Source organism: Ochotona princeps, chromosome 2 (genome assembly GCF_030435755.1).
Source record: "Ochotona princeps isolate mOchPri1 chromosome 2, mOchPri1.hap1, whole genome shotgun sequence".
NCBI lineage: Eukaryota > Metazoa > Chordata > Mammalia > Lagomorpha > Ochotonidae > Ochotona > Ochotona princeps.
In genome coordinates this window covers 17,494,650-17,520,121 of record NC_080833.1, presented here as the reverse complement: position 1 = coordinate 17,520,121, position 25,472 = coordinate 17,494,650, and the positions used below count along the sequence as shown (strand labels likewise).

General features: G+C 59.7%; 1 protein-coding gene across 1 annotated transcript in view; it reads left to right on the top strand.

Moving 5' to 3' along the window:
• RUNX3 (RUNX family transcription factor 3) overlaps positions 1-25,070 on the top strand; it is a 52,924-nt gene extending 27,854 nt beyond the window's left edge. The window contains exons 2-6 of the mRNA XM_058676988.1: positions 3,285-3,562; positions 5,361-5,517; positions 13,015-13,119; positions 21,543-21,701; positions 24,491-25,070. Of these exons, the coding sequence (XP_058532971.1) occupies positions 3,285-3,562; positions 5,361-5,517; positions 13,015-13,119; positions 21,543-21,701; positions 24,491-25,035 (1,244 nt within the window). The 3' untranslated portion in view covers positions 25,036-25,070. The remainder of the gene's footprint in view (positions 1-3,284; positions 3,563-5,360; positions 5,518-13,014; positions 13,120-21,542; positions 21,702-24,490) is intronic.
• The last annotated feature ends 402 nt before the right edge of the window (positions 25,071-25,472 follow it).

The window sequence follows — 25,472 nt, the reverse complement described above, 5'->3', positions numbered from 1 at the left end:
AACTGCAGTTCCGCATGCTTCTACAGCCCACGGGCCTCTTAGGGGCCAGATATGTGGGGTTCCTGCCTCGCCTCAGGCCCTGGCTACTCCCTAGGAGTGGGACTTGCCCATGAATGTAAAACACCTTCCACAAGAAGGCATTTGGAATAGGCTCCTGGATGAGCACTACCGGCGGATCCCACCCTTCGTCTGGGGGCGAGATAAATGTCTTAGAGTACTACGTTGGGTTCCAAATTACCAAGCTTGGGGCCAAGGCATTGGAGAAGTGGCGGGGGGAGGGGACTGACCTTCCGACGCGGACAGCCTGCGGAGCGCGGAGCTGGCGGCACTTGGGGAGAAATGGCACTGTCTGTGCCAGGGTCCGGTGGAAGAGGAAGAGGAGGCCAGTGCCCGCACGAGATGGAAAGAGGGCGCGCCTCAGGCGCGCCGAGTGGGAGTTCGGCCGGCAGAAAAGGCGGCCGGATTGTCGGTCCGGGCTGGGGAGGGAGAAGGTTAGCGGCAGGTAGGTAAGGTGGATAGAAATCGGGGAGACCCGGGGCTGCTTTTCTGCGGCGTGCCCCTGCCCCCAGCCACCACGGTGAGTCAGGAAAGGGCCGCAGTTCCCGCGAAGACAAAGTAGCGACGCCAAGGGCGCAGGGCTGCTGCAAACGAAGTCACACAGCGCCCGTCCTTTGGAGGCTGGGTCTTGGTGCTGGAGCCGGGACATCAGTTTGTTCTAGCCGTGGGCGCCTAGATGGCGAAGAAGCGTGGGCAGTCTGTCCAGAAAGGGCGGCCCGGAGGAGGCTGCCCGCCGCGCCTGGGCACGTGGGCCACAGCTGGCGCACATCTGTGCGCACGCAGGGCCTCGGCTGGCCACTGCTGGCCGGGGCAGGGCACAGTCGCCAACTAGCGGTGGCTCCGGCGATTGCCGCTGCCCCGGAGGCCCCAGAGGCCTTGGGCTGGGGACCCACTCGCCAGCCACCCGCGTCTCCGGCTTCCGGCACCCAAGGGCAGCGAGCGCCCTCCGGAGGGCCGGGGCCTCGCCAGGTCCCCCGGCGGGTCCCGGGTTCTCAGGAAATCCGCTTGTTACCCAGTCTGAGGTAGTAATCAGGCGGAGGAAGAAGTGAAGGGCACGGCTGCAAACTGAAACCGCTCGAGGAATCGAATTTACAAACCCCAGAAGCCGCGAGCCGCGGCCCTGGAGCCGCCGGAGGGCAGCACGGGTCGCCCGCCCGGGCCCAGCGCCATACTTGGCTTCAGGGTGGAGTGGACTCTCCCCTGGGAAGCTTCCGGAGGTCCGCTCGCCAAGGGCCGGATCCCTGCTTTCCTCGGGTTGTGCAGCTCCTGCAGCCGGCGCTTCCGAGGGCGCAGGGGTCCTGGCCCCCGAGGCTGACAGCTTCTAGCTGCAGGCTCTCAAAGCTGGTTCAGGCACGTCCCCTCGTTGTCCCTGATTTTCTGGTGGGCGAGAGGCTGGTATGGGGCCCACACAGGAGCCCGTTCTCCAAGGGCGTATGGGTTGGACCGGAGTTCCGTCCTCTGGACCACACGCAGGACTCGATTTCGTTTGGCGACAACGAAATGTCGTGTGCTTGGCGCGTCTCAGGTCCTGGGTGGGATCTTGCAGCCTCCTTGAGCCCTACAGCTGTTCTGTTCCCGCCCTACAGCTGTTCTGTTCCCGAGGCTTGGAATTCGTTGCTTTGCACTAGCTCCACTCCAGGGGCAACGAAAGTCCAATGCCCTCTCCAAAGGGGTCTGGAGACTCGCTTGGCGCCAGTGCCCTAAGGTCCCGAGAGTACATCTGAGGGGATACTGTCAGCAAATAAAGGTTTGATCTTCCCTGTCCCCTGCTCCCTGCAGCGGCCCGTCCCTTAGCCAGCGGAGAAAGTGGGAGAGAAGGGGCGTGTCTGCGGGGAAGCAGGGGAGTAGGATCAGAGGCCGAGGACCGAGAAGCGGGGCGGTCCATGGTCCCGCGATGCTCCGAGCGCACGGTCCAAGGCTTGGATGCGCTGGGGCCACTCTCCAGGCCCACGCAGGGAGCACATTGATCTTCCACGGAGACTGGGGCCGACGTCCTGGCGGCTACTCCTCGCGGTTTCTCCCCGGCCATGGACGTGCATCCAGTTCCAAGATGCAGGACAAGGGTTCAGCATGGAGGGGACAGCAGGCCCCGCGTGGTTTTCACAGCGTCATAGGTCGCTGCAACGAAGCACTGCGCCCCAAGGCCTGCACCTTGTGACATTTGTTTTGTGGAAAGAGCGGAGAGGACCGGGGTTGTGAGTCCGTGGGGGACCCCCTTCTGCCTGTCCCTAGCCTGGCATAGGGACCCCGAGGCCGAGACCAAGGTTGCACCAAATGGGGAGCTTGCAGAGGCCACCCGACGGCAGTGGGGTCCCCAGTGCGATGCGGGCTTTTGGCGCAAAGCAAGTTGCGGGACCAAAGCGCGCGGGCACAGGGCGAGTACGTTTCCTTGGGGAGGTTCCTCGCGCCCTTTCGCAGGCCTGGTCACTCCGCATGCCCAAGGCGGGTTCCTGGCTTCCTGGGGAAGGAGCGATGGGGCCCAGAGAGCAGGAGAGAAGGAGGGCTACGGCCCGCTCCGGGCAGACGCGACCCTGGAGGGGGGCTGCCCGGACGCTCCCAACGACTTGACAGATTCGGTGCCCCGCTCTTTCGAACTCCCGGGGCCCCGGGGCTGCCACGCCCACGGCTGCCTCTCGGGGCCCCGGCTACCTCGGCAGGGCGGGGCGTGCGTCGCTCCCCGCGGGGCGGCCTTGGCGGGGCCCGGCCTCCCCCCACGAGGGTCCGGCGAGGCGGCGCTCCGATTGGCTGCGCGGCGCGTCGCTCGGGCCGGCCCCGCCCCGCGGGCCCCCGGCTACTAACCCCGCGCCGGGGACCGTGGCGCCGCCACTTGATTCTCTAGGATTTTCGCTCCGGGGCTGTGGCGGCCGCCGAGTGGTGGGGCGGGCGGGCGGGCGGCGGCGGCACAGCCCGCACGGGCCCCGCTGCGGCGCACGCAGCCGGGACCGCCGAGAGGAGCGGCCCGCGCGCCCAGAGATGCGGTCCTAGCGGGCACACTGCGCGCGGCCGTCGGGGCAACGAGGCCTCGCGGCGGCCGGGCCCTGGCGGCGGCGGGGCAGCCCCGGGCGCCGCCCCCTGCGCGCTGAGGCCCGGGACGCGCCGCCGCTTCTGCTTTCCCGCTTCTCGCGGCAGCGGTGGCTGACGAGACGCCCGCGCCGGCCACCCCGGGGGAGCCGCCGCAGCCGCCGCCCCGCGCGCCCTGACGGCCGCTGTTATGCGTATTCCCGTAGACCCGAGCACCAGCCGCCGCTTCACACCTCCCTCCACGGCCTTCCCCTGCGGCGGCGGCGGCGGCGGCGGCGGCGGTAAGATGGGCGAGAACAGCGGCGCGCTGGGCGCACAGGCGACCGTGGGGCCCGGCGGGCGCACCCGGCCGGAGGTGCGCTCGATGGTGGACGTGCTGGCAGACCACGCGGGCGAACTCGTGCGCACCGACAGCCCCAACTTCCTCTGCTCCGTGCTCCCCTCGCATTGGCGCTGCAACAAGACGCTGCCCGTCGCCTTCAAGGTGAGTGCGGCCCGGGACGGAGGTCACGACCGCGGGGGCTCCGACCGGCTAAGTGGCGAGGGTGGGGGACCGCGGCCGGGAAAAGTGGGAAAGGAAAGCGCTGGAGAATCCGCTACGCCGGTGCCTAGGCGGGCATCGCGTGCGCGCCCAGCCCGGGGACCTCGGCATCGTTGCCGGACGCGCCCCAGCAGCGCGAGGTTCAGGACTTGTGCCCCCTCTACCTGGGCTCCGTAGAGACGTTGGTGCAGAAACGCTCTGGTGGGGATCCCCGGGACACGATCCCCACGGGCTACCGGGCAGAGAGGCTCCCCGGGACCAGGGGGAGGACCCCCAAGGTGGGGAGCTGGGAGGGAGGCGGGCGGGCCTAGCCTTGCCTCCTTTGCCTGTTCAGAAGCACTTCCTGCTCACGACAGTCTTTCTGGCTTCCGAAATTTTACCCTGGGCGACCCTAAGCCACGCTCCGTGCCCGCCCCCACCTCTTGCGCGCGCCTTTGCCGCCAGTGTGTCCTCCGCCCGGGTGTCCTCCGCCCCGCGCCGCGCCCCGGCGGCCCCCCAGGCTGGAAGGATCCTTTAGCCGATGCCGGAGAGTAGGCGACTGTTTCATTTTCATTTGTTTAAGGGGGCAGCGAGATGAAACGAAAAACGCCTTGGTTTTCCCCTAAACCTCTCACAGCTGCCGTGAGAAAAGGCAGAGCAGGAAGGGCCGGGGCCGCGGCTGCGTGGGGGCTGGGGGACCCGGGGGTGTCGAGGTGGCTGGAAACCGCTGCGACCCCGCAGCTGAGGCCGTCCTCGCGCCCATTAAGACGGCTCCAAATTGGAAGAAAGGATGCGTGAGTGGCTTTTTGAGGTCTCCCGGGCGACATCTTAAAATACCAGTGGGGAAACTCTCCCGCGGAGGAGGGGGAGGCCCGGGCGACTTTCATCGTCAGATCGGAGGCTTGACTGTCACTTGGAGCTTAAAAGGAATCTTTGAAATTAAAAGAAGACAGGATGTTGACAGGAAATCTGGCCTTTTTAATCAGACCCCAAACATGTCTCCTTGAAATCTCTACCATCTGGATCCCGGGTCCCTGCGCACGCGGCCAGCACGCTCAAGTGGCTGTGACTCTGATCCCTTTTCAGGAGGCATCTGGGCTGGGGGAAATGGTGTGGAGGGATTTCCCTGCCCCTACCCTGCAATTCCCAGCAGGTGCATTTTTCTGTTATCAAAAGCTCCCTTCCCCCACCCCGTCCTCCACACACACTTTAAAGGGAGTTTCTCGGAGGACCACCCTCTCAAAACACCAGTTTGTTTAGCATTTTGCATTTTTCCCGTGCCTAACAAATTCAGGCCCTGTAGAGCCCAATGACCGGGGCCTGGGCCACATTTGGGGGCCACACTGCAGCCCTTGCGTGAAGTGAAGGCGGGGAGCCGTCCTGTTATGATTCTTGTTGATATTCTTTTGACTTGGTGACCTGGTTGCTAGGCGCATGTTGATTCCTCTTTTGCTGGAGCAGACGGCAAGAGGAACTGCCTCTCACACTATGGCGGAGCTGACTCGCGGCTCTCTCGCCGAGCTGTCAGCAGAAAGCAGGATTTCTTGGGACACGGGTTGACCAGTAGAGCCAGGAACTTGCGATGCCCAGCTGTGCTTCTGGCTGCTTTCTGTTTTCTTTGGGGCAAAGGCATCGCTCTCCTTTCCCCACCGCTGCTTGGAAGAATCCGCAGTGCAGTGCCACGAACCCGCCCAGTCCCTCCTCCCCCTTCGCCTGCCCTCCCCTGCCTTGCTCAGTGGCTTCCCTATCCCCTTGTCCTCAGGTGGTGGCTCTGGGGGATGTGCCAGACGGAACGGTGGTAACTGTGATGGCCGGCAATGATGAGAACTATTCAGCTGAGCTGCGCAATGCCTCGGCAGTCATGAAGAACCAGGTGGCCAGGTTCAATGATCTGCGCTTCGTGGGCCGCAGTGGACGAGGTAAGGATTTGTGCTGTCTGGTTGTGGCCATGACAAAGGTTAGGGGAAGAAGGCTGAGAGGGATAGAGCCTCCCACCCCCCTCATGCACCCATCTGTCCACCCCGGAAGCTCCAGAAGCAGGTCTGCAGGCCCAGCTGGGTCCACGATGGCCTTGATCATGCCTGAGGGGGTTCCAGACCTCTTTGAGGATATTTTTTTATCTCTAGCTAGAAAAGACACTGCTATTTGCCAATTTCTGGCATTTACTAACTCCTGTAGCCTTCCACACTGTCTGCTTGCAACTCGCAACGCATGAGGCCCACTGGTCTTGAATGTTGCTATGTGATGATGGCTTAGCAAGCCCAGAAAGGTAAGGAGCTTGGAGGACCAGTAAGCCCTTGGCCAGGGGACCAAACACATAGCCTCTTTCCGTCACAGCTCGGGCTCTCCACTCTTCCCAGGCCACCTCTCCCCGAGCTGTGCCCTCCCAGACATAGTTATCCCAGCCCCTAGTAAAGCCACAAGGAACCCCGTAGGATACCGAGCATTGGGAAATACGGTCTGCGAGCTGCCTATTCCAGCTCACTTTGGTTGGCAGCCTGGCAGGAACAGATGCCACCGTGGCTGTTGCCATCAGGACCTGCCTAGTGAGAGGCTGCTGAGAGCGGAGACCCGCCATCACTTAGCTCCTGGGGAAAGAAGTCGCAGAGCCCCTGCCCTTGCTAGGGGCTTGGTAGAGACACAAGGGTCCCCTGCCGTGGTGAGGCTAAAGCCGGTTGTCACCCTACCCTGGGCAGGCAACTCTCCAGCACGGTTAGGATTTCAAGTGCACCATCCCCCGGGCTCCTGGGCTCCTGAGCTCAGTGTCAGGGGCAGAGGAGGCTGAAGCAGAATTATACTTTTCATCACCAATAAGCAAGGCCTGCTCTGGGCTTTGGCTTCCCCCAGCCTCCAGCCCTGCGCTGAAGCGGGCATCTGGGCACCATTTCTGTTTTTCAGCCACTCGATGTATACGTCCAAATGTCAGACATATTTTGACTTTTCAGCATTAATTAAAACCAGGGCATTATTTGCATGTAATAACTGTTTACTTGTTACTTTTTATGAAACTGAAATAGTTTACATTCTTTCAAACATTTCCTGTTCCTCTTGGCTCCCTTCCCCACGCACAGATTTCTTTCAAACGTTGCCCTTAACTGGTTGCAGGTTGATGGATGGAAAATGTTTGCTTTTATGAATTAAGCTTTCATTGCTGCTCCTAATTAGTCTCCAAGCCCCTTTTGTCATCCCCAATCTCTCAAACCCTTTGCAACTTAATCCGAGTCCCAGCCCTGGGGTGTCGGTGTGGCTGCGGGTTGGTGGCAGTGGGCGGTGAGCGGGAGGCGGGCAGGCAGGCGGGGCTGATCCAGGTGAAGTGTGTGTTGCCCTGGAAGTGCAGACTGGCTGCCGCCCCCTGGCGAGCCTGTCCCAGGAGCACAGCAGGGCTTCGGGGACTGGGTGTTCCTTCTCAGTGCCCCCTCCTACCTTGGAAGGTGGGATGTGGACGGGGAGTCTGGTTTTGCTGAGAGCTGGTCTGGCCAGTCAGTGAAAATGATCTCTTTGTGGCCTGAGCCCATGGGGCTGAGGGAGGGGAAGTCCAAAGCCGTGTTGGACAGCACCAACTTGGCAGGCAAAGCCAAGGCTGGAGACTTACATGCTGAGCTTACATGCTGTCCTCGCGTCCACTCCCTCCCCAGTCTTGGGTCCTGGCAGTGGGCAGGGCTGGTGGACCAGGCTGCCAGGCTTCGGGGTTGGGGGACTTCAGGGCAGTGAATGTCTGGGCTCTGGACCTGGCCCACTAGGGTTTCACTGTCACCAGCCTGGCTAGTGACTGGCAGGGTGCCTTTGAACAAATGGCTTCACCTCTCCTTATGTGTTTCCTCCTCCAAGAAGGAGATCACGTCAGGGCCTGTTCCGGAAGGATTCCTCAGTGGGCACACTCTGAGAGATGGGTGCTTGTTAGAGATTGTGTCACTGCAAATGCTTGGGGCTGGGGGCGGGCTTTGAGGTCCCTTTGAGTGGTGACAGTCACTGATTCTGTGATTATGGTGCGGTTTGGGCGGGGGTGGGGGAAACCCAGAAGGTGAACTGTGGAGTGGGAGAGGTGGAGGCGGCTGGCAGGGAGGAGGGAGGGAGCAGGGTCCGAGGTGTAGGGCTGAGCCCGTCCTGCCCTGCGGATCTGCCACCTCAGAGAAATCTAATCCCATCAGGAGCTGGCTGGGACGTGGGTCCCAAGCCCTTCCTGGCTCTCTGACAGCTGCCAGGGTCAGGAGTCAGATAGAAACTTCTGCGAATTCTTTGATTTTTTTTTTTAATTTCTCGATTGAATCTGAATTCCAGGAAGATAGCCTCCCGTGAAATACACACCATAAATTTTTGTTTAAGAAAAAGAGATTTATTTAATTATTAGAAAGGGAGAAGTAGAGAGATAAGAGTCTTCCATCCACTGGTTCACTGCCCACATGGCCACAGTGATCAGGGCTGGTCTCAGCAAAAGCCAGGAGCTTCTTCTGGGTCTCTCATGTGGGTGGCAGGTGCCTGAGCACTGGGGCAATTCTTTACCTCTTTCCCAGGCCATTACAGGGAGCCAGAGGGGAAGTGGAACGTCCAGGACTCTTAACTAGCTGGCACACCCACATGGGAGGTGACTACACGTTGTTTTCATTGGGCTAAAAGTGTGAACCAAGGAAAAGGGTGGGGGAGGGAGGAAAGCCGTGTCACCTGACTGTGGGTTTCTGCAGTGATTACAGTAAACTTTTTTAAGAAGATTTATTTTGTTTTTATTTGAAAGACAGACTTACAGAGAGAAAAAAAGATGCAGAGAGAGACAGAGAAAGATCTTTCATTCTTTGATTCACTCCCCAAATGCCTGCAATAGTCAGAGCTGAGCCAATCCAAAGCCAGGAGCCAGAAACTTCCTCCAGGTCTCCCATTTGGGTACAAGGGCCTAAGAGCTTGAACCATCCTCCACTGCTTTCCCAGGCTATTAGCAGGGAGCTGGATCCTAAATGGAGCAGCCAGGACAAGAACCAGCACCTGAGTCGCTTCCCTGGGGGACACGGGGGGAATGCTGGCAGCACAGGCAGATGCCTGGCTTACTATACCATGGCACTGGCCCCCCAGTACATGTTTGGTAACCCCACCCTCTACCATGGATCCTACCATAAAATTCACAGGTTTTGTCACCCACCTCCTTATGCACCATTTCTGAATCCTGTAGCTTTGATGTAAGGGGGGGGGGGAAGAAGATGCTTTCTAAGATAGGGTCCTCTGCATATGCCGTTCTTTGAGGGGACCAAGACCTATGTAAGAGCCCCCTCCACCCACCATGGCCATGGTAGGTGGAATGCATGTCTTCTGAGTGTGGCCTGGTCATCGGGGCCATGTTCTTGCAAGTTTTGAACTCTCAGGAAAGCCCTGAATGGCGCCACAAAGGAAAACCAGGGCTGTCCTCGCTCCTGTTCAGGTAGAGAGAGGAGAGTTGGAAGCAGACCCACCACCAAGTGTTCCCTAAACCGAGTGGGGGGTGGGCATGGCTCAGAGCCCTCCCAGCCTGCTCCCTGCCAGATGCCCCATGCAGTGGAGCCACTATCCTGGATGAGGAGCACGGGATGTGAGCCCCTGAAGTGTCACTAACCGGTTAGAATGCCAAGGGTGCAGACAGACCTTGAGTGTGAGATGTGTGCAGCTTAGGGAGAAGGGAGGTGGCTACTGGATCCACAGGGTGAAACCCAGAGGGTCCCAGAGATGGCGAGATGGCTGGCCTCTCAGCTACCCAGGTAGCTCCTGGTATGAATGTGGGTCAGGGGTTGGGGAGGGCTTGTCACGTAGGATCCCAGGGCAGAGACCCAGGCTCCTGCCCCACTGGACCTGTTGGGTGGCCCAGGGCCCTGAGGCTCTTGGGAGCCTTAGAAGTATCAGGACATTCGGAGTCCCCAAGGGGCACCTACCTCCCAGACTTGGAGCTCCATCATCCGCCGGCTTGGGGACTCCAGACCAATTGCCAGTTTGCCCTGGTGCCTGCAGTTTCCCAGCTGGAGAAGAGGTTCTGAGGAGATGCCAACAGGTCCAGGGAGTAGGAAGGGTAAGGAGTGGGTGGGCTGAGGGAGTTCGAGATGGAGGGTCTGACAGCATAAAATCAAAGGGCTTGTCCTGGGAACTGATGCTGTGCAAGTGTGGCCAGAAGGTGTCTTAAAGGGACTGTGGCAAGTTGCTGCTTTAGTCCGTGTAGTAAATAGCGAAGGCTAGTGGCAGGCGGGTGACGAGTGATTATGGAGTGACAGTCAGAAAGGAGGTGTCCAGCAGCCGCGGTGACTGTAACGTGATAGGTGAGCATCTGTGACGTCCACCGGCTGCAGGGTCATGGGTATGCCAAGAACCCCGGTGGGCCTTGCTGCCACGTTCTTCCATAAGAGAGGTTAGGAACAACACCTGTGTTTTCCCTTGATGTCGAGATAAGGTGGTCAGGAACAAAGTGCTTTTTTAAAAAAAACATTTTTTATTTTTATTGGAAAGTCAGATATACAGAGAGGAGAGACAGAGAGGAAGATCTTCCGTACATTGATTCACTCCCCAAGTAGCCACAATGGCCAGAGCTGCAGCAATCCAAAGCCAGGCACCTAGAGCCTCCTCCAAGTCTCCCATGTGGGTACAGGGTCCCAAGGTTTTAGGCCGTCCTTTACTGCTTTCCCAGGCCACAGATAGGTTGCTGGATGGGAAGCAGGGCTGCCAGGATATGAACCGACGCCCATATGGGATCCTGGAGTGTGCAAGGCAAGGACTTTAGCAGCTAGACTACTGCACTGGGTCCAGGGAGGTGCATTTCAGTGGTCATCTTGCTACACGGAGCAGGGGCCCCTGGTCCTGGGTGTCTGGAGTGCCCCTTGGGTTCTATCTTCATGAGTGCCCATCAGTGTGGTGCCTTGTGGGCTCCCTAAAGAAGGTCCTGGCTGGGGGAGGGGGAAGGGTCCCCCAGGGAAGTGACTCAGGAAGGGCAGGCAGGAGGAGCCCAGCCCACCTCCTGGCCCCCAGCAGTCTAGCTGTCTGCATTTCCTCTGTCCAATGAAGGGCTGGGTCTTTGTGACTCAGGATTCCAGGGCAAGCAACTGCAGTGCCTCCCATCCACCCCCACATCCCCTAGCATCTTGGGAGCCCTGGGGGTCCTTTGGTGTTTTGGGGGGGGTCTCTAGCAGCCTGGCTGCTTGAATTGTGTGTTAGACCTCCTAGTTCTGGAGGAAGCAGGTGCGAAAAAATCCCTTGAGCGGCGGTTGGTACCCACCCCCTTCATCTCCTACCTGCATAATTGAGGTCCTGTGACCTGCTGCCTGCACGACCCTGGAGGGGACACTGGGCACCTCAGTCCTTCCCAGGATTCTGCCTTGAAAGAGTCCTGGACCTGTGATTGGATGTAGACAGATGTAGGTGCATAGATGGGGGGGTCCCATAAAGGCTTAGGATTGTAAAATAATAGTATGGGGAAAATTTTTTTAAAAAAGATTTTTTTCTTTGTTTATTGAATGGCAGAGTGACAGAAAAAGTGATATTCCATCTACTGGTTTACTTCCCAAATGGCTGCAACGGCCAGGGTTGAGCCAGGCTAAAGCCAGGAGCCCAGAACTTCATGCAGGTCTCCCATAAAGGTAGCAGGGGCCCAAGCGCTTGAGCCATTACCTGCTTCCTCCCAGGGTTCATTAGCACGGAGCTAGATCAGAAGTGGAGCAGGCCGGACTCAAACCTGCACTCACTGGATGCCATTATTGCAGCCCTGTAAGTGGAGATTGTTATCAAGACACTAGGCAGATTGGTTTTGCCACATTTGCCAGATTATTTTTTAAAGATTTATTTATTTTTATTGGAAAGACAGATTTACAGAGGGAAGGAGAAACAGAGAGAAAGATTTTCTGTCCGCTCATTCACTCCCCAAGTGGCCACAATAGCCAGAGCTGAGCCCATCCAAAGCCAGAAGCCAGGAGCTTCTTCCGGATCTCCTGCACAGGTACAGTCCCAAGGCTTTGGGCCGTCCTCTACTGCTTTCTCAGGCCACAGGCAAGGAGCTGGAAGGGAAGTGGAGCAGCCGGGATTGGAACCAGCATCCATATAAGATCTCGGCTGTGCAAGGCTAGGACTGAGCACCACGCTGGGCCATAAACTCACCAGTTTTAGCCCCTCCGACAATGATATGAGAAGTAGAGGGTGCAGAGAACACTGTCCGCTGCAAGGAGGACTTGACCTTCGGCACACCTGTCAGCCCCAAGTCCATAGAGCAAGTCCCGATCGCCGGCTGGAGTTGAACCGAGGAACAGCCCAGGGTCATCAGGTGGCCTGTATAGGCTGCTGGTCCAGGGAGGCTGACTCCTGCCACCTCACTGGTGTCCCCAGGACAGTGGGGTGTAAAACGCACTCAGCCTCCACAGGAGCTATGTTGGTCTAGGATGGGTCACAGCCAGGAGAAAAGCTCCTGCAAGTGCTGGAAGGAAGACCAACAAGATAAGCACGTCTAAGAGATCTTGCACCTGATACTCGTGCTGGCACTGCTCTGGCTCTGGGAGAGGAACGCCGCAGACACGTCCTGAGTATCTGCGGTGACGTCATTGCTCGCTGCTTCTTGGAATCCTTGCTAAGGAGATAAGCAGAGATGCAAAGATTTTCATATACAGAAGGCCACTTTCATTTTATTTTAAAAGCAAAGAAAAAATATATAGTATTATTTCAAGTTTCCCCCTTCTGCCCCATCTCAGGAATTTTGAATGGAGACTTGGGAGCCAAATGTCTGTCTAAAAATAGAACAGGGCTCTGGAAATAGCAGTTGTGTCTGCAGATGAAATGTCTGCGGCTCCTGGATCAGGCCCTTTGCAGATCCACTGCCTGCACCAGGGGACATGAGTGAGGGAAGGTGGCTTACCTGCAGCACACAGCCTCCAGGGGTGGTGGGGTCTCACAGCTGTTTGCGCACGGCATTGTGCACAGATGTGGGAACAAAAGCAGGTCCCAAAAACCAGGTGTGTTAGCATCCTCCGGCTCAGGAAGAGTCCCCGGGCTGGTACCCAAGGGTCGGAGGAAGAAACCAAGCATGCCGGGTTTGGTTCCAGGCTCTAGAACTGTGGGCATGGTGCTTCTCGTCTGCGTTTTCTATGCTTGTAGAATGTTCTGCCAAGATCACACCTCGTTTTCAGAGAAAATAGCTCTTTAGGTACTCATGCTAGTTTCCTGTGCCCTTCTCACACGTGCCTCTGCATTGAAGGAACAGCACAGAGGGTGGCCAAGACACAAAGAGGAAAGAATAAGTCCCGGTGGGCCAGAGCCTGGGGGACAGGGAAGAGTCCACAGAGTGAGGGCCACACCTGCCTCCTCCCCACTTCTCCCCTAGAGCCTCTTCTGTCCAGACAGGTCCAAAGGACAGAAAGCTTCTCGGGAGTTAGGGGCTTCCAGCTGGGGTCCGGGGGTGCCAACCTCCCACCTCTCTCCCTTGCTTTCCACAGGAAAGAGTTTCACGCTAACCATCACTGTATTCACCAACCCCACCCAAGTGGCCACCTACCACAGAGCCATCAAGGTCACCGTGGATGGACCCAGGGAGCCAAGACGTAAGTGAGCCCCAGGCCGGGGCGTGGCGGGAATTGCAACCCCAGGCTCTAGGGACCTGGACCCGACAGATGTAGAAGATTGAGGGCTGAGGGCCAAAGGCAAGAGCGACGTGGTGAGGTCACTTCCGCCATGGAATAACCACTCACGGGGGGGAGCAGTGAAGTTGTCAAGAAAAGGAAAAGGAGGGGCCAGGTTCCGGAAAGGGGGGTGTTTGTGGTGCATGTGGGGCTGGTGGGGATGAAGGTGAGGCCTCCACAGTTTTCTTCACCTGTGGCTGGGAGTTGCCAGCTCCTGCAGCCTGCTGCCCACCGGGGAAGTTGGGGATGTACTGGTGATCCCACATGCACTGATTGAGCACCTACTGTGTGCAGAGAATGTACTTCATTCCTGCTGCCCACTGCAGGCCTGACCTGGCAGGGGAGGTTGGGGAAATTTGGTCTGTGTTGGCCAGGGGAGTGAGTGAGTGAAGTGTGGTGTCTGTGGGCTGTGCTCCCTCAGCTGACCTGGGACCCTGGGCTGTGGTATGGGGAGCCGGGCCGGTCTGTTTGTGTAAACTGTGACCCTTTGCAGGTTACCACCCGTTGCATGTGTTGTTTCCTGGGCTTTAGTATTTGGCATCTGTTATGGTGTTAGCAGAACCGAAGGGTCCCCTACAACCAGGGCTGCAGGGACCCAGGCTGAGACAGTTGGGTGCCTAGCCAGCACCCCAGCTGCACAGCTGCTGGGCTGGGTATTGCAGGTTGAGGACTGCAGAGCCAGCTTCCCCTTCTGGCCAGGTGGACCTGGCACAGAAGAATGAGCTCCTGGTGTCACCTTGGTGCCTGGCAGACTAGGGCAGGAATGTGGCTATACCAGGGATACCCAGGCCTGGCATTGCCCAGCAATGTCCCCCCTGGTATGTCAGGGTCACCCTTGCCAGAGGTGGGTGGTCCTCAGGCCTGTAGCAGCAACCCACAGTTGGGGTCTGCTTCAGCCACGTACCTGTCCACTGCTTTCCATCAGGATGAGACATGGGCAGGGCCATGCCCGCAGCCTTGGGCTTTGCCACCTGCAGAGAAGCCCATCTCCTCTCTGGCCTCAGTTTTATCATCTTAGGACTGGGTCAATGGCCCTCCTTTGGGTCCTTTTGACCCAGGGAGGATGACTGTAGTGCAGAGAGCAGGTGGTGAGCTAGCTGGTCTTGGGCAGGTTGCCTCTGTGCCTTGTCTGGAACATGGGCACTGTGCTAGAGCTATGCCAAGGTGCTGTTGGGAGGAGAGAATGTCTTCATGTGCATAAAGTGCTCACATGGTGGCAGGAGAAGGGGCAGTGCTTGCTGGTGTATTTGCTGAATGACCTTGGCTATGACGCTGACCTCTCTGGGCCTCGACCCCTTCCTCCATGAAGTGAGGAGACGCTGCCCACCTGCGGACCTGGCAAACAATGGTGATATATGGTCACAAGTGGCAGGGGTAGATGGAGGGTTACTGGGGTTCTCAGCACAGGGCCCTGCCCCTTGCGCTCCTGTGGGCACCCTTAGGTAGCAGCAAATGGGGCCATGGTTGGGCACTGCGGAACGTGGTGTGGAGGAGCCACTCTGCAAAGAAAGGGGCACTTGCTGTTAGAGGCACCAGTGCCAGGGGTCCTGGGGCTGCAGGAGAGGTTTCCAAGGGGCCAGCAACACCTGCTCCAGAGCTGCCTGTCCTCCCCCTCCTCCGCGGAAGCCCCTGGACAAATGTGAGACTCGACCCTACCCCAGGGAGCCCCTAGTTGGACCTGCTGCCTGCTCCACTCCCTGGTGTCTCCTAGGCCCAAAACAGCCCCGGAAAGCCATGCAGTAGCAGGAAGGGAGAAAGGTCGGACTGAGAGGCAGGAGGCCAGCTTGCTGTGTGACCCAAGGCAAACGGCGTCCTTTTCTGGGCCATGACAGGTTGGTGGTATTGCAGTGACTTGCACAGAGAAAATCTTAGCAGAACTGAAGGGGGAAGTGTTCTTGCATACTCTGGCACCCACAATCCCAAGTTACAATTCAGCACCTTGGCTCCAGCCTGCACCTGGCCTCTAGCCTCTCCCTTCCTGGCCATGGTGGGAGGTTGGAGGCCAGCTCCCAGTTGCAGCTCCTTGAGCAGCCCTGGAGTACAGTGTGCAAAGTCTCTGGGAACTGATCTTGCACAATCAGGAGGCCAAGCCATGGTGGGGGCTTCTGTGCAGCTCAGGGGCCTTGCCACCTCAGTGTGCCTGTCTGTGAAGTGGACCTCGGGCTGTTGCTGTGAGGGTTCCATGCAATGCTTGCTGCCTGGCCACAGGAAGTGCCTGGCAGCCCAGGGAGTGTCTTTGCCTGCTGCACTCCAGGATCTCGTCTTGGGGCTTGCTTCTGGTCGGCCTACGCCAGCCCCATGTGAGGTCTGAGGCTGCTGCAGAGCAGGCCTGGTGGCTGGTCCTAGAGCCAAGGCAAGGGCCCCAGAGATCCCTGAGGCCCAGCAGTGGGTTTTGTGGCTGCGCTCTTTCCCTCTGGTGCCCTGTGGAGCGTGCCCGACCTGCAGCCAGGTGGCCAGCTAGGGCAGAGGCAGACTCGGTGGCTTCCTGCCTGTGTGGCCTTGGTTTCTGAGGTTTGCAGTGCTGGTGTCCCTCGGAGGTGCTGGGGGCTGGTGACGAAGCTGGTCGTTGAGCCCGGTCCAGGATCCGGAGGAGCTGTGCAGCATCCTGTGGGGACCAAGGCTGGACAAGGCTAGTTCAGGACCCAGCAGGTGCTGGGTTCTGGTACTACCTAAAGCACAGATCCTGGTTCTGGAATCTTTCTGATGGTCCCTTTCTTTCCCCAAAGTGCACAACGTGGGATGATTCCAGCAAATATTTTCCTGGGCACCAACACGGCATCAGGCAGTGTTCCACGTGTTGGCAATGGCACCGTGTGCCCAAAAAGGGGGTTGCTGCCCCGTTAGGGCCCACACCCCAGAGCAGGGCAAAGTGGCAAAGAAGTGTTACTGTCACCTCTGCCCTCAAGGTCCCACCCACCTCCTCTGTGCCCCTCACCCTTCGGCCTGCCGCTCTGACACCCTCCTCCCTGCCCGCCCCACTGGCCACCCTGGCCTTCTGACTGGTCAGACACGATCTTGCCTCCGGGCTTTTGTTCCCTCTGCTTGAGCGCTCTTCTGCCGTTAGAGGCCTGGCTCACCCCTCCAACCCTGGAGACCTTTCTCAGTCCTCGCTGCTGCCACGATGTTTGAGCTTTGCACATGCACTGCCTTCCCCAGCACACGGCCGCTGTGATCTCCCCGCCGCACCTGCCTGGGCTAGGATGCAGCGGTGTCATCTGCCTGCCCACTTCACTTATTGTTTGCCTCCCTGCCATGTATGTGCTGTGTGGGGTTCCTACCTCTGCTTGGCTGGCCAGGCCCTGCTGTGGAGCCCCGGGGTGCAGACCTGGGTGCTTAGTAGGTGCTCAGCGAGGTTCAACAGAGCTGGCTCATACAAGCAGCGAGTAGGAAAACAGCTGGCAGGAATGCTGGGGGTGCACAGAGTGGGCACAGCACTGTGGAGAAGGCCTACAAGTGGTGATGTTTGAGCAGAGTAAGCATGGCAGCTGGTGCCTTGGTGCAGCAGGTTGAGAGCAACCCTGCGCCACCTCTGTGGCCACTCGGCTTCTTCCTGGGCCCCCACAGGAGGGAAGGGGTTAAGCTCAGACCTCCCAGGCTCCCTAATCAAGCCCAGGCTGCTGGAAGCCCCAGTCGCAGGCCTGGGAGGGAGCTGCCGCCTCCCTGGCCGCTGGCCCCCCGCCAGCTCCGGCCTTTCATCTGCTCACAGGGGGCCGATTCACGGTGGACCACCCCGGGCCAGCACCCGTTGCCATCCCTGCGGTTGGTGGGAGCCGGGTGTAAATCTCCTGACAGGCCGCAGAGCAGCCCGGCCTGGCTGCTCACACAGTGGCAGCTGTGTCTGAGCCACCGCGGCCGCTCCAGGCGGCCATGGAACAGCTTCAGATGGTCCCAGAGCTGAACCAGCACGCCTCCTGCCTGGCTGCATCCCTGGAAGCCAAGCTTAGGCACCGAGCTCCACGGAATGTGTCCCTAACTGTGTGCCTGCACTTTGCCATCTGTAAAATGGGGAGGGGGTACAGCTTGTCAGAAGAGTGTGACCTTGAAGTTGACACGCATGACCCACCTGGCACAGGATCTGCTCAGGCACCGCACCCATCACTGGGGCTTGTGTTGGGCAGCATATGGCCCTGGTGGGCTCCTGGACCCCACAGAAGCTGCAGATACCTGGCAGTAGGTGGAGCCCTTGCTGGCTGTGTGGATGGGGTACCCCGGGGCCCAGACTGGAAGCCATCCTTGTCCTCCTTGGCCAGCTCTGTGTGGCTCTGTCATGTGGTCCTCCTACTCATACCCTCATCCTGCCCCGGGCCCAGTGAATGCCTGGAGAAGGGCATGTTTGCACAGTGTCGGAAGAGGCAGAGTCAGAGCCGGAACTCAGAGCACGTCCGGCAAGGCCACATCACAGGGGGACAACTGAGGCCTAGTGGGACCGGGCAACTTACCGAAGTAAGTTACCCAAGACCTTTAAATGGGCAAGAGCTGCCTGGCATGGGCTTGCGGCTCATCGACCCCGGAGGAGCAAGGCAGGCTGGGGTCTGCTCCCCAAGAAGTGACTGAGGTTGAGGGAGCCCTCAGGGGATCCAGGCCTGGCTACTGGAGACAGACAGGTAGCTTCAGCCAGACCCACCAACCTGGGCAGGGTGGCAAGGGCTTCCTAGGCGTGGCCCAGCCCCACTCCCCAAATACCTTCCTCTTCACAGCTTGTGGTCTGTCCTCCAGCAGCCACGCCCTTGGGGTTAGGCCTTGTGAGGACCATTTTTCAAGAGGAGGAGGGCTGTGGCAACCTAGAGCAGGGCGCCGGCAGGGCAGGGCCCATGCCAGGGGCCTCCAAGACCTCCTCCTCTTGCTCTGCAGGCAGCCTGCACTGGGGGCCCTGACACCCCATTTGGAGCCCTTGATGGTCCAGTCCCAGGCTCTTCATCTGAAAGGTGGGCTCCATGGCAAGCCAGGGAGTCAGGTGCTTTCCTCGTGACCTTGAACACATCCCTGACCCTCACGAAACTTGTTTTCTCACCTGCAAAATACAGACCACAGGAGAGCTGCTCCCTGGGAAGGCTCCAGGGCAGGCCAGGCATAGGCATGGGCAGGTTGGGCACCACATGGGACTCAGGCACTCTTCACTGCTGCCCTATACCAATTCTATTCCTGCCAGCCACAGCCCTGACTACAGGATTCTCATAGCCAAATGGGGGGCAGACCAAGAACCTCCACAGGAAGACACAGGGAGAAGCAGCAGGAAGAGGCAGCGATGGAGAGGCACCACCCTCCCTCCGTCCACTCTCGGGTCCCCCCATCTGATCAGTGGCCAGTCCTAGTACCCAAGACCTGGCTGTTGGAGGGCAGGAGCCTCGGTGAGAGAGCAGACTATGCTGGCTGGGAAACTGAGGCACAGAGCTACAGGTGCCCGGGGGAGCCAAGGGTGGCACTGCCTACGCCATCTCTCTGTGGGAAATGGCATGAAAGGGCCTTTTCTGAGGCTGCTTTCTCTCCTCGGGCACAGGAATTTCCGTCCGGCTCCCTCCCAGAGTGAAGGCCCCAGCCCCGTGGCTCGGAGACTCTCTGGCGCCCCAGCCACATGCCCACTGCCCCGCACCCGTCTCCCCCCTCCCTCCCCAGCTCCCATCCCAGGCAGGGCTCCCTGGCGCCCCTCCCTGGCGGGGGTGACTGCAGAACACCACAGCCACAGGGAAGCTGCAGACCTGTCTCTTCCACCAGAAAGTCTGTCCTCCTGAGGAAAAAACAGCACGACTGTATGACCCAGTGCCAGAGTCCCTGGTCCATAGCCTGGGTGTTAGGCCAGCCCCTTAGCTGAGTGGCTCTCTACTCCTCAGCCGGATCCTGGGCAGGGTCCGAGTGCAAACTCCATTCAGCCACCGGCCTGTGGCAGGCCTGGTATCATCACCGTCCTGGACTGCCACACCAAGGGGGGTGTGGGCAGGAGAACACCAGGGACACAGCAATGGCTGGCCGTGACAGCAGTGACCTACATGGGAGTCGCCTGGCCACAGGCCTTGTCAGGCTGGCGCCTCCATCTGGGAACGCAGCATGAGGGGGACCCTGTTGTTCCGGGTGGGGACAGCATGGCCCGAGGCTACAGGCAGCCTGGCTGTGAACCCCGCCCTGCTTCCGCTGGGCCCTGGGAGGAACCGTGTGCGCAGGGTTGACTCACAAACAGGGGGCCTTATTCACCAGTGCTGGTAAAAACCAGACCTGAGGTTTTGCACCTGCCTTCGTGTAACCCTGTTGAGGCATACAGGCGACTAAAACACCCAGATCCTTCACCTGCAGACTGCTGTCAGGCCACTGTGGTCTCAGCGGCCATCTGACAAGCTTCCTGCCTGCTGAGCCCATGCTGAACTCACCTGACCCCAGCACATCCCCAGCCCCCTGCCTTGAGTGAGAAACTCTGGCCACATCGGGCCTAGCCCATTCCAGTCTTGCCACAGTCCCCACCCATCCCGCTCGCCCAGCCCTGTGGGCATCTAACAGCAGCCTCACCCACAGTTTCCCCTCTGTTGCCAAGCATCCTGGGAGGCAGCGGAAGTGGAACTTGGCCACGGCCTCGGTCCCACTCCCATTGCCAGGTGTCTCATTAGATTTCTGGCTGGGCGCTTCATTAGAGAATTTAATGGGGTCCCCTGGTTCCTGGGGGACTTGCCGACGTCTCTGGGAACTCAGGAATGCCTGCTCCACTTCTGTGGGCTCTGGGATGCCCCTTTGAGCTTGTGAGGGGTGCTGGGGGAGCTTGGGGAACCTGCATGTGCCAGAGTCTATTGCGTCCTCATTTGGAACCTCATTTGGACAGGCTTTTGCAGAGGCCTGAAGTTGTCCCCATCCCCTGCTCCTCATGCTCTCCCTAGGAAATTGCCTGTCACTGACAGGACTTCTGTTTCTTCTCCCACCACGTATCACTTCTTGTCTAGAAAATTCCATGGTCCACCAGACTCTCGGAGTTGGGCAGACCTGCTGTCACCTCCTGCTCAGCCCCTTCCTCACACCTCCCTACAGGGGTCTAGGAAGCCCCACTCCCTTTCTCACTGTGTGGCCCCAGGCAAGTGAATGTCCAGCCAGGCCACCCTGTGCAGCTCCCTACCTTGGGCACTGGGGGAGGCCAGATGGGCAGCTGATCTGCCCAGTTCAGAAATGGCTCATGGCTGAGCCTGTCCTGGAAAAATCCCAGAACGGGGCATTCCTGCCCGTAAGGGATCAGGGGAGGAGATCTGCAGAGCAGTTGTCCATCTAAGCAAGCTGCTGCAGAGTGGGTGTCCTCTCCCTGGAGTGTGACAAGAGGGACAGCTAATGTCCCCGCAGTGTCATCGCCATCACAGGTACTGAGCCCTGGCTGTACCAGAGAGGATTCCCCAGCTTTTAAGGGAACCTTGTCATTTCTGTGGAACCATTTTACAGATTAGAAAACTGTTGAGCTCTAAGATGCGCTACGAAGACAGCAAGTTACAGAGTGACATGGCTGGACTGAGCACATTCAAGACAGCCCTATGGGGAATTTGCTCAGGATCTCCCATGTACACAAATGATGGCAGCAAGGACTCCCGCGGAGGGGCCTGGGGCAGGGGAGGGAGAGCCTTCTCTGTAGCGTGTGCATTTTGGTGCGTGTACATGTGCTGTGTGTGATGTAACAGTCACTGAGGAGTGTGTATGTGTGTGTGCACACGTGGCAGGAGAGGACCTTGCAAACTTGTTGTCAGCCGAGCTGTGACCCCTTGGCCACAGGGAGCAGGGGCGTGGAGGTGAGGGCTGTGACAGAGAGTCGGTGGCCAGAGGGCCTGCATTCTCTCCAGACGTGATGCCCCAAGCCTGCTCTGAGCAGGGCTGGCAGTGCAGTCCATCTAGCTGTCTCAGGCTGCTGGCTTACCTACCCCCCCGCTGACCTAGACCACATGTTTAAGGCCCGAAGAGAAGCAGGGGTTCTGGGGCGGCCAGGATGAGGCTTGGGGCTGGAGCAGTCAGCCTCCTCCCCCGAGTGCCCCCAGTCTTTACAGACGGGGGTGGAGGGAATGTCTGGGAGGTGGAGGGTGTTGGCTCCCTTGGGAACATGTGTGAGCCATTAACTAGTCCTGGTGTGTCAGTTTGCCTTTCTGCTAGAGGCTTCCATTTGGGACCCCAGCTCCCGGCTGTGTGACCGTGGGATCCTGGCAGCCCTGGGGAGGCCCAGGTTGACTGGTCTCTGTCTTTTGAGAGCTCCAGAGAAGAGGTTAGTGGTCATGTCAGGGTTCTCTCTGTGGCTGCTCCAGGTTAGACCTCAGGGAGAACTTCCTGGCAGCAAGGGCAGCCTCTTCTGGGTCTCTGAGCCCAGAGTCGCAGCAGCTGATGATCCCTGTGTTCCGCAGGGCACCGGCAGAAGCTGGAGGACCAGACCAAGGCGTTCTCCGACCGCTATGGGGACCTGGATCGGCTACGCATGCGGGTGACGCCAAGCACACCCAGTCCCCGCGGCTCCCTCAGCACCACGAGCCACTTCAGCAGCCAGGCCCAGACTCAGATCCAAGGTATGCAGAGGGTGCTGCACATGGTCCGTCTGCCACCGGAGAGCCTCCCACCTCTAGTCATCCACCATGTGCCCCTTCCTCTCTGAACCAGGTGGTAGGGGAGATTGGGTTAACCCCCGGGACCCCACTGTCTCATTCAAGGAAGTGACAGACTTGTCCCCGCCTTCCCAGCCAGCTTTAGTTCCCCCTTTCCTGGGGCTGGAATGTTCAAGTGATAACCCCGCCCTTGGGCAAACCCGGCCAATCGTAAAGGCTCTAGCGCTTGCAAAGTCTCCCCAGAGCCAGACCACAGCCGTGGGTGGGTCTTGGAGGCGTATGATACCTTGCATACAGCAGGCACCCAGGAAGGAGCTGGACCCTGGTTCTCTCTGCCATATGCCAGGATCTCCGGTCCAGAGGCTGAGTGCACAACCCCAGGACCAGGCTGGCTGGTGCTGCCCTAGTGTCCGTTCTTGTTCACTTCCCCGGGGCATGGTCAGAGCCCCCATGGAGATGGGTAAATGGAGGCCTATAAGGTCCCAGGCCAACCTCAGGTCTGCCTACCCCCAGGAACATCCTATACCTCTGAGGCCCCAGGGCAGGGAGGGCATGGGAGCGGGGCTGCCGCCTGGCCTCTCACTCTGCTTCTAGCCCTATGCCAGGCTAAGCTGGGGGTGTGACCTGCTGACGGTGGGGCTTCTGCAGCCCCCTGGGCTCTCCCATATTGGACCAGCACTCAGACCTGGGCAGAGGCCCGAGCCCAGCCTCCCTGAGCCCCCCAGATCAGTAAGTGTGATTCCCAGGGGTCAGACCCACTCCTGCCTCAGTCACCTATCCCAACCCTATCACGGGGCAGTAAGCTAACACCGAGGCCCATTCCCAAGCACTGCAAACCAGCCCAGCAAGGCCTGGCACCCAACCAGGGGAGCCCCACTCTCCTTCCACTGGGTATGACTGGTGGCTTCCTGCCCACCAGCTCCTGTGGATGGGAACCCACTTCTGCACTTGCAGAGTGGGCAAGCGTGGCTTGGGGCTCAGTGGCCATGGGAATCCAAGGCAAACCTGGCCACCTTCCACCCACCCCGCAGTGTGTGGCCCCAGCCGGCCCAATAGCAGGTAGAGCTGCTGCCTCCACCAAGGGGTGGGAAGGAGGGGAAGGGACGAGGCCTGCCTACATTGGCAAAGGAACCTGACTCCCCCTCCTCCTGCTGCTGTGGCCCGAGACAGGTTTCCTAGCATCTCCCAGGTTTTTCTCCTCTCAGTGAGGCAGGAATATTGGGAACCCAGGACCACAGGAGGGGCAGGAGTTTTGCAGTAAGACTTCGCAAGGAGTCCTGACTGTGCTTCACAGTGGCTGTGAGATTCCTGGCACTCTGCTTCTCTGAGCCTGCTGAGCAGGCAGGAGGAGGGCCCTGGAGGAGGAGGGCACTGGCAGGCCCCAGCTTGGGGAGCCACGCCTGCTGGCCCTGCCTTCCCTCGGATCTCCTCCCACCCCACGCCTGCTCCCCTTGGTGCCTGTTAATGGCTTTGACCTCCAGCCTTGGTCACTGACAAGCAGGGCTGAGGCCCCAGCCCCCCAACTGCAGCCACCCGCAACGGGGGGCGTCTTGCTGCTCAAAGGGCTCATTCAGCCACTGTACAGCAGCCGGGGCGATTTGGAGAAGAAAATAAACATCACCTTCCCCTGTTGGGGATGGCTGCTCCACGTGGCCCGGCCAGCTTGGGTTTCTCAGGACTGCAGGGCCAGGAGTAAGGGGGCCTTAGGGAAGCTGCTGGGAGTCTGAGGTTAGGTACTTGCCCTTTCCCGCCAGGACCAGAGCAGGAGGGGAGAGCAGCAGGTCCAGGCAGCCCAGCCTGCTGCCCTGCAGCCCCCATGTTCTCTGAGGGCCACATAGCAGGCTCAGGTCCACCTTGTGGTCCTTGTTGGGGCGCCCCTTGAGAAGAGGGCAGCTGATGCATGGGCAGCACCCGCTTCTGTCCTGCTCAGGGCTGAGTGCCCAGCCTCGCTCCTAGAACGTACACATAGCATTCTCCCCAGGGACTCCTGCAAGGGACCTCCATGGCAGATAGGGCAGCCAGGAAACACATCAAGCAGAGTGGTCCATGACCCTGGGAGGCCAGGCTCCCATCCACACCCTGAGTCCCCACTCAGAGCCAGGAGCGTGGCTTGGTCCTGACGCCCACACAGGTCCAGAGCTGCTGGTGCCAAGGGAGACCCCCGCAGCTGCCCTGCGTGCAGCTCTCACCATGGTCACAGACTCCATCCTCAGACGTGACCAGTATTGCCCACCTCCTCTAGGTTCCCCTCCTGGGCCTCATCGTGGGAGAGACAGAGGGCTTGGGGCCAGTTAGGCTTTACCTGGGGTCCCCTACTGGGGCTGAACCCCCTCTAGTACTGAAATCCAGCTCCTGATGTGGGGGCAGGGAGGGGGCAAGGCAAGGCTCTGGCTGGACCCTGTGTCTCCCTGGGACCGGGACCGGGTCAGCACTTATCTCCAAGTACAGGGCCAGGAGCCTTCTGCACCTTCTGCACCTGGACAGGAGAGATTCGACCTGGGTGTGCACCTGCTGTGGCACATGCAGCAGGCAGCCAAGGCCAGGGATAAGTTCCTGCCGCCAGGAGCCACTGCTGCTCCCCCTGCCTCAGTTTCCTGATCTGCAGAAGTGGTTGGTCACTGTGGTCTGCTGCTAACTGGGGCTGGGCCTCGGTGGGGAGAGGCCGCTGTCACACGGATGCTGGGGGGCGCCCCCACCAGACTCAGAGTTGGTCTCAAACTACATCTGACTGCCCTTCTTGCTGTCCCCCCCAGGCACCTCGGAGCTGAGTCCCTTCTCCGACCCCCGCCAGTTTGACCGGCCCTTCCCAGCGCTGCAGACGCTCACGGAGAGCCGTTTCCCCGACCCCCGGATGCACTACCCGGGGGCTATGTCGGCCGCCTTCCCCTACAGCGCCACACCGTCGGGCACAAGCATCAGCAGCCTCAGCGTGGCAGGCATGCCGGCCACCAGTCGCTTCCACCACACCTACCTCCCGCCGCCCTACCCCGGCGCCCCGCAGAACCAGGCTGGGCCCTTCCAGGCCAACCCTTCCCCCTACCACCTGTACTATGGTGCCGCCTCATCAGGCTCCTATCAGTTCTCCATGGTGGCCGGCAGTGGGGGCGGCGACCGCTCCCCCACCCGCATGCTGGCCTCTTGCCCCAGCAGCGCCACGTCCGTGGCTGCCGGCAACCTCATGAACCCCAGCCTGGGCGGCCAGAGCGATGGCGTGGAGGCCGATGGCAGCCACAGCAACTCGCCGACAGCCCTGAGCACACCAGGCCGCATGGACGAGGCCGTGTGGCGGCCTTACTGACCACCGCTGCCCAGGTGGACTCCAGCTGCCTAGCGAAGGACAGACTCAACCGAACAACAATCATGTCTTTGTACAGAGAGGGCTTGGGGGGGAGCTCCCGACGGACGCCGTCCCCTGCCCAAAGCCATCATCTCAGCGCACCCCGCGTCCCTGCCCCCAGAACCCCTGTCCAGGGCTGCCCAAGGTGAATGCTTCAGGGCCCTGGTATGATGCCCCCACCCTGCCGTAGCACTGACACAAGTTGAGAGCTGGAAAGGCCCTGCTCCTGGTCTGGATGGGGTGGGGGACCCAGGATGGGGGTAGCACAGGCGGGTGGGGACACAAGGGCATCCTGCTTACCCCCAGCCCTGCCTTACCCCCACAGTCCTCCCAGCTCCAAAGTCCCCTGCCTCAGCTTAGGTGAGCCTGTCAGAGACCCTGAAGCTGGCAGCTCCTGC